The following is a 12,363-nucleotide window of genomic DNA, read 5'->3' on the forward strand; positions in this document are numbered from 1 at the left end:
CCCAACCCCTGGCTGCCCAGGACCTCCCACCCTGTCCCCCTGAGGGGGCCCAGGGCCCTGCAGAGAGAAGCCCTGCAACCCTACCCTCTGGCCTCACTTCCTTGGGGGAGGGGAGGAGGAGGAGATGACAAGTGTCATAGGTACTGTGAGAGGGCAGCATGGGGGCTGCAGGAGTCCAGAGGAGGGGTCAAGGAAAGCTTTGGGAAGAAGTGACCTCTGAGCTGACACTGGCAGATTCTGAAGTTCAATAAGCAAAGCTGGAGAGGAATGTTCCTGGTGGAGGAAGCAGCATATGCGACGCTAGAGCGTGAGAGAGACGTGGCAGCCACAGGGTGAGAGGGTGACTCTGGCTCCAGGGAGGAGGGTGACCAGGCTTTGCAAGGTTCCCCAGGCTCTCTTGCGCAGAGCGCCCGCAGGCCGTAGGCACAAAGCACAGGCATTGAGGCCAGCCACGTTCCCCAGTACGTGGAAGGCGTGGGGGCGATGCTGGAACCCTGGCGCACGCCCTCATCTGCCTAACCTGGGAGTAGGCTTAATGTCTGCCCACGCCAGCGGCGGTTTCCGTAGCAACCAACAACACCGGGTTGCCCGGGCGACAGCTACCGGGGAGGAGCGTCACTATGGGCTGCTGCGGGCCCCTGTTTGCTGTCCGCCACATGCGATTGGTCAACTCAGCCGGAGGGTCCGCCCATATCCCCGGGCCGCGCTCTAGGTGCTGTGCCGCGCAGTTCCGGCCTCAGTGCCAGCGACTGAGAAATGGGCGTAACCATGAGGGCAGCCTGCAAAAGGTCTGGGAAGGAGCAGGAGGAAGAGCAGGAGGAGGAGGTGGCAGTGGCCGCTGGGCGTCTTGCAGGGGCCCAGGAGGCCGAGGAGGGTTCGGGCGTTGATTCAGACTCGGACCAGGAGATGGAAGGTGCTCCCGGGCAGGGATGTGGGCAGGCCTGTCCCCTCACCTAGGGAGCTTCTCTGGCAGGGCTGGAGGGTGCAGGCTGGGGCCAAGTGGGCAAGGGACCCCTGTGCAGCAGGGAGCGCACCCCTCCGTGGGACACCTTCAGGACAGCCGGCGGCCCCTCCAGTCAGCCCTGGGCCCTCCCCACAATGCTCCTGGCGACATCAGGAGTTCCACCTTTAGAAAACGCCTCCAAAGTGAGTGATGTTAAAGCCCGCCAAGCAGTGTAAGAAGGCGTGTCCCACCCCAAAACAGGATCAGGGCTGGATTTTCCCAACCCACAGAACAACTAAGCTAATAAGTGTATAGAACTTAGAATTGTTTCCGTTTCTTCCCCCATAAAATATTCACAAAACAACGTGCTCTGCAAACGAGTGGAAAAGACGCAGCGAGCACTTTGGCACGGAAAGGTTCTAATCCAGACAGGAAAGGTTCTAATCCTGGCTCTGCCAGGGTTCACTACTACTAGCTGTCTGAATTTAGGGAAAGGACTTGCTTTCTCTGACTTTCAGTGCCCCTACTAGCACAGGAAGAAATGCCTCTAGAGGGAAACACAGGCTGCAAGGTGACACGGGGCAGGGGAGTGGGCGACTGTGTCTGGAGAGGGATCCACATTCATCATCTCCCTGTCTCCTGTCAGGCATCTGTGGGCCTGGAGAACTGGTCAAGAACCCCCTCTACCTGAGGTCTTGCCAGGCCCATAGTGTTGTGCCCGCCTCCTGCTTTCTGCGTCAAGGGAGCAGCCCAGAGCTGAACCTGCGGCATCGTGGCCTGGGGCCCCAGGTAACCCTGGAGAGACCCTGGGGTCAGGCTTGGAGTGACAGGACCTGGGAGACAGCAGCCATGGGAGTGGCCCCTTCATGAGCCCATACCACACACTCCCCGGCCTTGTATGAGCGTCAGACATGTCCCATCCCCCGCATCTGGGTGACGGGTGGGATCAGGGCAATGACAGAATTCAGTGTAATGGTTGGGAGGTCTGCAGGGGGCCCCTAAGCTGCTGCGGGGGGGCGGGGGGCGCGGGGCGGTCAGGGAAGGTTCCAGGAGGTGAGATCTGGGTGGAGCCTAGAAGGATAAGAAGGTGCCCCCTGGGCATGTGGGAAGGAGAGGGCCTTCCAGTTGGAGGGCACTGGGGGGCTGAGCCCTGGAAATGAGCCAGGGTAGCAGCCGGCTGTGTGTGGGGCCTTCACCCCTGGGAAGCACCAGGTCCCTCAGGCCCCTCTTTGTCCCAGGGTGCTCGGGCTCTAGCTTCAGCACTGACGTCCAATCCCTATGTCAAGCGGCTTGATCTTCGAGACAATGGGCTCTGTGGGGCTGGCGTGGAGGCCCTGGCAGGTGCCCTGAGCAAAAGCAGCAGTATCTGTGGTAGGTGCTGAGCCTGGGACAGGTGGGCAGATTTGAGTCCTCCCTTTCCTGGGGGGTGTGGGCTCCTCCACAGCCAGGCCTTCTCACCTGGGCCCTGTTGGTTTTGCTGGGGCAGGGGCCTCATCACACGGTGTGGTGGGTGGGGGTGGAGTTAGACTCTCTATGGTGCCCCCAATGCTGGATACTACTCCTCTCCTGACCTGGCCCGCCCCCCACTCCCCTCTCCTCTTCTGGCCAGCAACCCCCTGCTTTTGGTGGCCTCCTATTCCCTAAATGGGTGACAGAGTCTTCCATAGAGGCAGGGGATGGGCAATGTGAGAAGGTGGATGGCTGGGTGGAAATGAAGTGGGGCTGGATGCAAATGCCACCTCTACCACTGATGAGCGAGGGGGCCCCAGGCAAGCTGCTCCACCTTGCTGAGCCTTAGTCTTTCGATCTGTGAAATGGCCCCAGCACTAGCACCTAGCCCTTGGGGTTGTGCTGAGTATGAAATGAAACCGCATTGAAGTGCTCAGCAAGGTGCCTCACTCACGTACGTGTTCCGTGCACGGCCACCGGGGCTGTCATTGCCAGTTCCCAGAAATGCATCGGTGAAGACTCCTGTGGGTGTGTTATATTGCTGCCCCGCATGAATCGTCCACGGGGTGCCTATACAGCACCGTGAAGTAGGAGGTTGGAACCCTTAGACAAAGAAGCTTGTTGCATGGAGGGGGGCTGGGCATCAGAGAAGCTGCCTGGGGCCCGAAGGGATGCATGTAGCTGATGAGAGGTGGAGTCACCATGCAAGCCCAGGATAGTCCAGCTGTATCGTCTCCTCCGCTGCCTCAGGCCTGCAGGTTTGGGGGAGAGAGGAAAGTGGAAGAGGGTGGCGCCTGGCTTGGGATCCCACTGACTGAGGAGTGCTGCCAACTCCTAGATGTGGACCTGTCGGAGAACCAGATGGGAGCGGCGGGAGCCCAGGCGATCTGTGCTGCCATCACGGTGAACCCAACGGTGCAGAAGGTACGACTGGCAGGGAACGGCCTGGAGGAGCACGCAGCCCAGTCCCTTGCTGAACTCCTGCTGGCCCACACGGGCCTGAAATCCCTGGACCTGAGCTATAACCAGCTGAATGACCATGCAGGTACCATCCAGCCAGGGCCACTGTGGGGCCCTGGAGCCCGTCTTCCTGGGACAGGGCCGGGTGGAGGTTGGCAGCACCACTCTGAACATTCATACTCTGGCTCCTGTTTCCCATGTCGCACTTTGGCCGGCCCTTCTCCTACACTCCTTCCACACAGAACTCTTAATCCATTCCCCAGGTTGCCCTTGCCTGCTACGGCATGTGCTGGGTGCTAAGTTAGCCACTAGTGACCTGGTTGTGAACAAAACAGAGTCCCTGGCCTCAGGGAACACCTATTAACAAGAGAATTCTCCCTAATTATTGGTGCAACAAAATAAACAAACAAGGCATGATTTTAGAGATGAATAGAGATCCCTTGCCTTAGAGGGGTGGCTGGGGAGGGCTCTGTGAGATGACATTTAAGCTGAAATGGGCAGTATGGGAAGGAATGAGCCATGGCAAGACCAGGGAGAGAGCATTTCAAGCAGAGGAACAGTGAACATGCAGGCTTCTTTCCCAGACTGATAGACACTGTTGTGACGGGCCTAGTGAGCCAGGAGAGAGGGGCTGCACTGGGAGCAGAAGAGGCAGTGGAGGGCTGCAGGACTATAAATCTTGGCAGATATGAATATTTTATTGCAAGTGCTGTGGAAGACATTGATGGGATTCCTTGATCTCACCACTTTCATGCCCCAGGGCCTTCGTACAAGGCTATCTGCTTTGCTAGGAGCATGCACTTCTACCTGTCCATCCTCAACCACTCCAGTCAAGTATAGGAATCACCTGGGACCCTGGGTTAGGAACCCAGATTCCTGGGCCCTGGACCTGCTGAACCAGAATCTTGGTGAGGCGAGGCCCATGCATCTACATTTTAATGGGTGCCCTAGGAGATTTGTCTGATCAAGAAAGTTTGGGAATCACTGTCCTGTCTCAAGCAGCTTCGAGTGGGGGTGGTACCAACCTTGGCCTTTGAGGATTAGCCTTAGAAGTTAAGTGCCAGAGAGCCTGTTTCCCTTCTAAGAAAATCATTATGAGAAGTCTGTGAAATTAAAAGAGAAGTTCAGGGACACCTGGGTGGCTCAGTCAGTTGAGCACCTGACTTCGGCTCAGGTCATGATCCCAGAGTCCTGGAATGGAGCCCCTCTGTCGGGCTTCCTGCTCAGCGGGGAGTCTGCTTCTCCCTCTCCCTCTGCCCATTCTCTCTCTCTCTCTCTCTCTCAATAAATAAACAAGATCATTTCAGACTTCCAACAAACAAAGTATAGATGTCCCCCTGGGCCTTCACAGTAAAAAAAGCAAGTACCAGAGAGGCAGCCAGGATGGAGAAGGCAGGAAGCTAAGGCCCTGGGAAGGCTGCGCAAATATGTGGCAGGGAGGTCTTCATCTCGGAAAAGGACAAACTCAGCAGGACCATTTTGTTTCCCCAAGTGGGGATCTGTGGGTGGGCCTGACTCCCTTGAAGGGTGAAGAGCTTGGGTCTCAGTCTCCCCATCTGACCCATGGCGAAGGTAGCACCTACCTCATAATTGGCTGCAGAGGTCGTGAAGTCCAAGCATTGGAATTTCAAGAGGCCAGTTCATGTATGTAGAGGAACCGTCTCACCTTCTAGTTGTTCAGCAAAGAAGGGGCTTCCCTACAAAGTGGGGACCACCACCCTCTCCTCCCAGCCCTAGAAGTGTCTGAGGAAGGGGGGAAATACATACCTGTACCTGAGAATCTTTGGGTGTCAGACCCAGTGCTGGGTTTGGAATCCAGAGTCCTGTCGTCAGGGAGGCAGCACAGGGAGTCCCAGTTGTCTTGCAGGGAGCTCTCCAAGGTACTAAAACATCTTGCTGCAGTGGGATCTGACCAAGCAGGCTAGGTTTTTTTGTTTAAGATTTTATTTATTTATTTCTTTGTCAGAGAGAAAGAGTGAGAGCACAAGCAGAGGGAGTAGTAGGCAGAAGAAGAAGCAGGCTCCCCCTGAGCAAAGAGCCCTATGTGGGACTTGATCCCAGGACCCTGGGAGCATGACCTGAGCCAAAGGCAGAGGCCCCACCAACTGAGCCATCCAGGCATCCCAGCAGGCTAGTTTTTTGTGTATCTTCTTTCCTTCCTTCTTCCTTCCTTCCTTCCTTCCTCTCTCTCTCTCTTTCTCCTTCTCCTTTCCTAAAAAATTTATTTTTAAGTAAACTCTGCACACAGCGTGGGACTTGAACTCACAACCCTGAGATCAAGAGTCGCGTGCTGTACTGACTGAGCCAGCCAGGCGCCCCCAAGCAAGCTAGTTCTGCTCAGTTAAAGCATCTGTGTTTCCTCTGTGCCTTTCTTCAAACTAGCCTTACTAAAGCACATGAGGAGGGGTCAAGTCCAGATCCTTGAGGGACTCCCGGGGTGGTGGGAGAGACTGACCAGGCAAAGAGAGGTCATTAGACCAGGGCCTGGAAGGATGGAAGCACAGTGAACCTGGGGCCCAAGGCAGCATAGCCCAGCTGGGCAGGCAAGGCTTCCTGATGCCGTGAACCCAGGTTAGAAGGATGAGGAGCTGTTAGCCAGGTCAAGAAGGGGGTCAAAAGTTCTACCCAGGGGGACAGCCCAGACTCACGTTGGTGCTGGTGCTTTTGAGGACTGGGAGCAGATCAGACTGGCTGAATGCTGACAGAGTGCAGAGCATGGTGGATGGGTGGGGCTTTTGTCCACTTTTACATGCTAAAAAATTCAAGGTTTCATAGTCTGCACTGCTTCCTCCTTCCTTTCTCTGCCACGTGTATCTTCTTTCCACACAGCTGCACCAGCGTCATCACCTCTTGCCTATAAACCATAGCACAAGCCTTCCAACTGGTTGCCAAGGTTCTCATCTCTGTCCCTGCCCACCTCAGTCCATCCCTTACGCCTGCCGCTAAGGAGCCCAGCTTGGCCATTTATTAAAGCCCTCCCTACCTACTCACCACTAACTGGTCGGTGCCCCAAAGCCTTGGCTGAGCATTGAAGGCCTCTTGGCATCTCTCCAGTGCCCATGATTCCTACCTTGTTTCACTGGCTTCCTCCCACCTGCCAGGCCTGTGGGCATTTCCGCAAGTGCTCCATGCTCCCTCGTGCCTCCACACATTCGCTCTTTCCTGTGTGTGTTCTCTGCTGTGCGTGCATCAACAGGTGGTGAGTCCCTCAGTCTTCAAGGTTATCTCTCTGTCCTCAGTTTCCCGACACCCCCCTAAGGCCGGGTTAGTCCCTACCCTATTCCTACACAACCCTGTTTGTAATCTATAATATCTCATATCCCATTAATCTGTATATACATTTGGACAACGTGGATTTGAACTGCATGAGTCCACTTACACACAAATGTTCTTATAAATACAGTACAGTATTATATGTGTATTTTCTCATTTGATTTTCTTTTTTAAGATTTATTTATTAATTTTAGAGAGAGGGACAGAGATATATTGGAAGTGTGCAGAGGGGGAGGGGCAGAGGCGGAGGGAGAGAGAGAATCTCAAACAGGCTCCACACCCAGTGCAGAGCCTGGCATGGTTCTCCATCTCACGACCCTGAGATCATGACCTGAGCCGGATGCTCAACCAGCTGAGCCACCCAGGTGCCGCATGATTTTCTCAGTAATATTTTCTTTAGGGGCGCCTGGGTGGCTCAGTCGGTTAGGTGTCTGCCTTCAGCTCAGGTCATGATCTCAGGGTCCTGGGATGGAGCCCCGCATCGGGCTCTCCGCTCAACAGGGAGTCTGCTTCTCTTTCTCACTCTCCCTCTGTGCTCTCTCTCTCTTGCATGTGATCTGTCTCTCAAATAAATAAACAAAAATCTTTAAAAAAATAATATTTTTTCTAGCTTACTTTATTGTAAGAATACAGTGTCTAGTTGAACTTAAATTTTAAAAATTAAAATGAAATTAAACATTCAGTATCTAATACAGGTAACTTACAAACTGTGTTAATCAACACTGTACATTCTCACTACAGTCTTGTTTCTGGTCGACAGTAGGCTATCAGTCATTGAGGTTTGGAGGAGTCAAAGTTATATGCAGATTTTCGACCGCACTGGGGTTTGGTGCCCCTAACCCCCATGTTGTTCAAGGATCGACTATATCTCCCCCATTAAATGTGAATTCCTGGAGGACAGGGCAGGCCCATATTGGGTTCAGGTTGGTGACTCTGCAGCCCAGCAGAGACCCTGGCACACCACGGTCATTAGTATCATTTTCTGAAGGAATGAACAGATGAATAACACCTGTCTTGGTGTTTCTGAAGGGGAGATACTTGGACCAGCCCTGGCAGAAAATACAGGACTCACTGAGCTTAATGTAAGCTGGAATCACCTTCGAGGACCGGGAGCTGTAGCCTTTGCCCAGGGACTGGAGGTATGAACACCCCAGCAGCCTGTCTACCCTTCCGGCCTGTCCTGCGGGGACAGGTCTCCCAGGTGCCAGCTCCCTGTCTTTACAGCTCTTCAGAAATGAGCCTTGGATCTTTTAAGAAGAGCTTAAAAAATATTTTGTGTGGTGACTTTAATTTTCCCGGCCCCATTTCGTGACTCCAAACCACGATGCTCATTCTCATGACGCTTCCCGAAGAGTCTACGGGTGAATGTTGCATACCTTCTCTAGATACTATAGATGTCACAGATGCATGGCCGGTAGGGGACTCCGTGCGGTCTGGTGAAACATGCTCACTGTGGGCATATGCAGACGCTTCTCTGAGGTGACACCCTGCGCCCTTGGGTCCCAGCACACACTCTCAAACATCCCACTTGCTTCCTTGGATGTTGTGGTTCGTAGGCCTTGGGAATGGGTGGCTCCTAGCCCCTGTCAGGATGCCCCTGGTGCGGGCTACCTTCGTGGGGTTCTCAGGAAATGGCAGCAGCTGCCTTGCTCCGCCCACTCCCCAGAGCTGACCTAGGGTTCTGGCTCCACAAGTGGGAGGTCAGGCTTTGTCTTCCCAGTGCAGCTACAAGCTCCTCCCTTCTCCCCATCACAGTGTCCCAACTACCCTTCACTGGAGCCCCTTTGGGATCCTGCTCTGTGCCTCAGAGTACCTGCCCTTGGGTCCCCCACATAGGCATGAGGCAGATCTCTGCGTCAGGCTCTGAAGGTCATTCACACCCACACCCACCCTTGGTTCTATGCTTCCAGTCATTCCGTTCTCCTGGTCGCCATCTTTCAAGACACTAGATTCTTACCTGGAACCTCTGACCTTCTGCTCTCAGTCTGTGTTTTTTGTACCTCAGGCTTCCTGGGCTCTGCGGCTGTGGTCCCTGGCCACGTTCATGGGAAGTCTCCTGGCTTCACTCTTTTGCATTCCAGGCAAACATCTTCCTCAGAGTCCTGGACATCTCATACAATGGCTTTGGAGATCCTGGGGCATCTGCAGTGGCTGAGGCACTTAAGACCAACAACGTGTTGGAGGAACTCAACATGAGGTGAGGAGCATAGGATGGGCCCCGTGTCACAGCCTCCAAGTCCAAAGCCACCTGAGGGATCAGGGACTCCATGATCCTGCTGCTGTTTACCTCCTTACCTCCCAAACATGCCACTGTCTACCCATGATGGCGCTTGCGCCACAATCCAAGAGCAAGCACCCAGCTGTGTCCTCGTGGTCACTCAAGTTCAGCGTTGTACGTTGGGATCTCATAATTCCTGCTACATGGGTGGGGGCTGGGAATTGAAAACATATATATAAAACATCTTCAGTAGAGGGGCATCTAGGAGCTCAATCAGTGAAGTGTCTGATTCTTGATCTCAGCTCTCGGCTCAGGTCTCAGTCTCAGGGTGGTGAGTTCAAGCCCTCCATTGGGCTCCATGTTGGGCGTGGAGCCTACTTCAAAACAAAACAAACAAAGAAAACATCTTCAGCCGAGCCTGGTGGGAGTGAGTGCTCATGCTCTGCTCAGCACGTGACCGCCGGGTGCCTGCTGAGTGTGAGCTGCTTCTCCAGGCCCCGGCAGCATCCCAGTCCTCAGCAAGGAACCAGAGCAGGGACCGCAAACCACAGGCAAAGAAAGAGCCAGAAGCCCAACGGGTCCTGGACTGCTGTGGCTGAGCACTTCCCCCGGGAGGGGGCTCCTGGAGTGGGCAGGGTCTGCCCGATGCAATTCTGTCCTTCCCATGGAAGGAACTAGGGCCGGAAGAGGCTATGAGACATGCTGGAATTCGAGGCCAGAGCTGGGGTCTGCGAGGTCAGAGGGAAGAGGGACTGGCTCTGAGATGAAGTGGCCAAGAGAGGTGCTGGGGCCAGAGTGTAAGTCCATCTTGAGAAGGAGGAGAGGACGTGAGGGGGGAGCTGGGTGGTTTCCAGAACAGACAATGTCATGCTGATAGAAATGGGGTGCTCATGGGGGGTGGAACTTGTGGGAGGACCTGCTGAGCTCTGAGGGCCTGGGAGTCGGAGCTGACTTCCACTGGGGGGAGGGGTGCTCTAGTGTGTTTGCTGAGTGATCTCCCTGCGCACTGGGAGCCTCGAAGCAGGGTCACCATCCATCCATTACCTGGTGACCTGCCCAGGGTCCCTGGAGCATCAGTGGAGGCTGGAACGTGAAGTCCCACCAGGTGGATGCACGGGGCACACCAGCTGGGCCCCTGGGGCAGTGTGGCTCTGCACAGCCGCTCCGAAGGCAGCAAAATGCTTGTGTCTTTCTGTTACAGCAACAACCGCATCTCTGCAGTGGGAGCCTTGAGCCTGGGCCTGGGCCTCCGGGCCAATCAGACACTGAGGATTCTTGTTGTGAGTGCTAGCCTGATGGGCGAGGCCCCCTATAAGTGTCCACGCAGATCCCTCCCCTGCAACGTCTGTCCACTCCAGTGGGGTACACAGGGTCTAGAGCCCAGATAAGGGAGGGGGCCTCCTGGCTTCCTCTTGTGACCACTTCTTTCCCTTGCCGTTCACTCACCCATCTCTGGCCTGACCCATGCGCTTCTTCAGACCTCTCCCTCGCCCTTCCTTCCCTCCCAGCAGTGTCACCCCACCTTCCAGCTGTCCTTACTCTTTCTCAGTCCACCCAATCAGCCCAGGTGTACTGTTGGCCATACTCAGACCTACCCGAGGCCTCGTGTGCACACAAGGGGTTCCTTTCCTTCAGAGTTGCCAGTGGGTAGAAGAGGCGAGGCGGGGCTGAGAGCAGAGGACAGAGAAGGGAGTGTGCACCCGGGGGTGGAGCAGGCCCGTGAGGGCCACTGTGCCCACAGCAAGTGCTCAGAGGACAGTACTGCCAGGTCCAGGGGGCACCCAGCCCTGCCTGGCTCTCAGCTCCCTCAGCTGGCAGAGGAGCCCTGTATACACTCCCAACCCAGCCTGAGGCTCACTCCTCTCCCACCCACCCCTCCAACCCCACCCTGGCTGCAACCCAGACCTCTCTTAAGCTCTGGATCCCCATTTCCAGCCACCTGCTGGATAGTCCCCTGGATGCCCCATGGGCACAAAGCGCAACCTGAAGACATCTCTCTCTAAGGGCTGCCTCCTGTTGGGGGGAGGTGGGGGGCCTCCGCATGGAGTCAGAAGGGGGGCCCAGTGCTCACCCCTCCCTTTCTTTGCCCTGCCTTCCATCGTTCATCTTACTTCCTGCAGAGTGCTCCGGCTACCTGCTCCCCTTTCTCACTTCCCCTCACGTTCTGTGGACCAGCTGGTTTCTTATCTCTGGCCCTTCCTTCTTACCTACTAGGTGATCTCTCTAAACCAGCAACGTGCTCCTGTCCCTCCTTGCTTGGCGTGTCAGCAGCTCCCCTTGGATAAATCCAAGCTCAGCAGTACATCGTTCACTGCACACTGGGCTCCGGGCTCTGCCACATCCCCTCTGCCTTCCACCTGTGAAACTCATTCTCTCACCCAAGCTGCTCTCAATTTTCTGCACATGGTGCAATCTCTCTCCTCTGCTTCGCTCTTCTTGCTCTTCTTGCTGAAATACCCAGCGCTGCGCCCCTCACCTGTAAAGTCAGGGCAGGTGTTTTAACACCTGCCTACCCTTTACCTCCCAAGGAGAGCCGATGCACACTCTCACTGCACCAGTATTTCCATAATGTTTCCTTCCTCTCTTCCCCGCAATGGGTGAGCTCTTTAAAGGCAGGGATGTGCCCTGTGTGTCGGTACCTTTGGTGCCCGGCACGGAGTTGGACATGGGGGTGGGCGTGTTCCGCCAGTGTTTATCCTGGCCCCACAGGCTCACCAAGGGCATTCTGTCAGTGGAGACAACTTCTGAGCTGAGACAGTGGGGCTGTCCTGAGTCACGTCAGTGGGTATCAAGAGTCCCTCCTTCCCTTTGGAGTTGCTCCACCAGCCTCCCTGGGCTTGGTTTTTCTCAACTGTGTGTGTGTTTCTCAGATGTCCAGGAATCCCATGCGAGGCGAAGGCTGCTTTGGAGTTCTAAAGTCTGTCCGGGATAATCCAATGTCCAGCCTAGAACTCCTGGATTTCTCTGTAAGAGCTTTTCATAAATCTCATCTGTGACACTCCCAACAGCCCCCTGAGTTATCATTTAGAGGAAGAAAGTGGGGATTAGAGAAATAGAGTGCCCTGCCCACATACTTAGTGTGGCTGACTCTGAGTCCCACCTCCGGCCTGACTGTAAGGTCACAGTGCCACTCCTGACTGGGGGGTACCGCCATGGTCTCACCTCCAACCCCTGCCTGGGTTCCTCATTGGCTGAGAGAGAATCGGTGGCTGAGAGGACAGGAAGCTCGCTGTTCACTGATGTTTGGATTTGCACGTTGAGTACTTGCAAGGCCCCCCCGGGCCTGTTCTGTCTGCAGGGGGATCATGGTGCTGGAAGATTCACTCACGTGGCCTTGAGAGAACTTAAGACTCCTTTTCATTCAATTGTGCCTTTTTAATATAGAAAATTAAAAGTAGTTAAACATTAAAGAGAGAATCCTCAAATATGAGTTATTAAAAGGAAGTCTAGTCACACATCACTGCTTATTCTAACCCTGATTGAGGTCAACCCAGATTTAAGTCAAAACCGTTCCAGATGC

At 54.9% G+C, this 12,363-nt stretch overlaps 1 protein-coding gene across 1 annotated transcript; it reads left to right on the forward strand.

Moving 5' to 3' along the window:
• Positions 1-768: 768 nt before the first annotated feature.
• Positions 769-12,313, forward strand: LOC103669296 (leucine-rich repeat-containing protein 74B-like). Its single transcript, XM_040620102.1, has 8 exons — positions 769-913; positions 1,590-1,732; positions 2,182-2,314; positions 3,231-3,437; positions 7,655-7,764; positions 8,707-8,822; positions 10,045-10,123; positions 11,714-12,313. The coding sequence occupies exons 1-8, from the start codon at positions 769-771 to the stop codon at positions 11,837-11,839; spliced, it is 1,059 nt and encodes a 352-aa protein (XP_040476036.1). The 3' UTR covers positions 11,840-12,313.
• The last annotated feature ends 50 nt before the right edge of the window (positions 12,314-12,363 follow it).

This window comes from Ursus maritimus, unplaced genomic scaffold, assembly GCF_017311325.1.
Source record: "Ursus maritimus isolate PB19 unplaced genomic scaffold, ASM1731132v1 scaffold_33, whole genome shotgun sequence".
Lineage (NCBI taxonomy): Eukaryota > Metazoa > Chordata > Mammalia > Carnivora > Ursidae > Ursus > Ursus maritimus.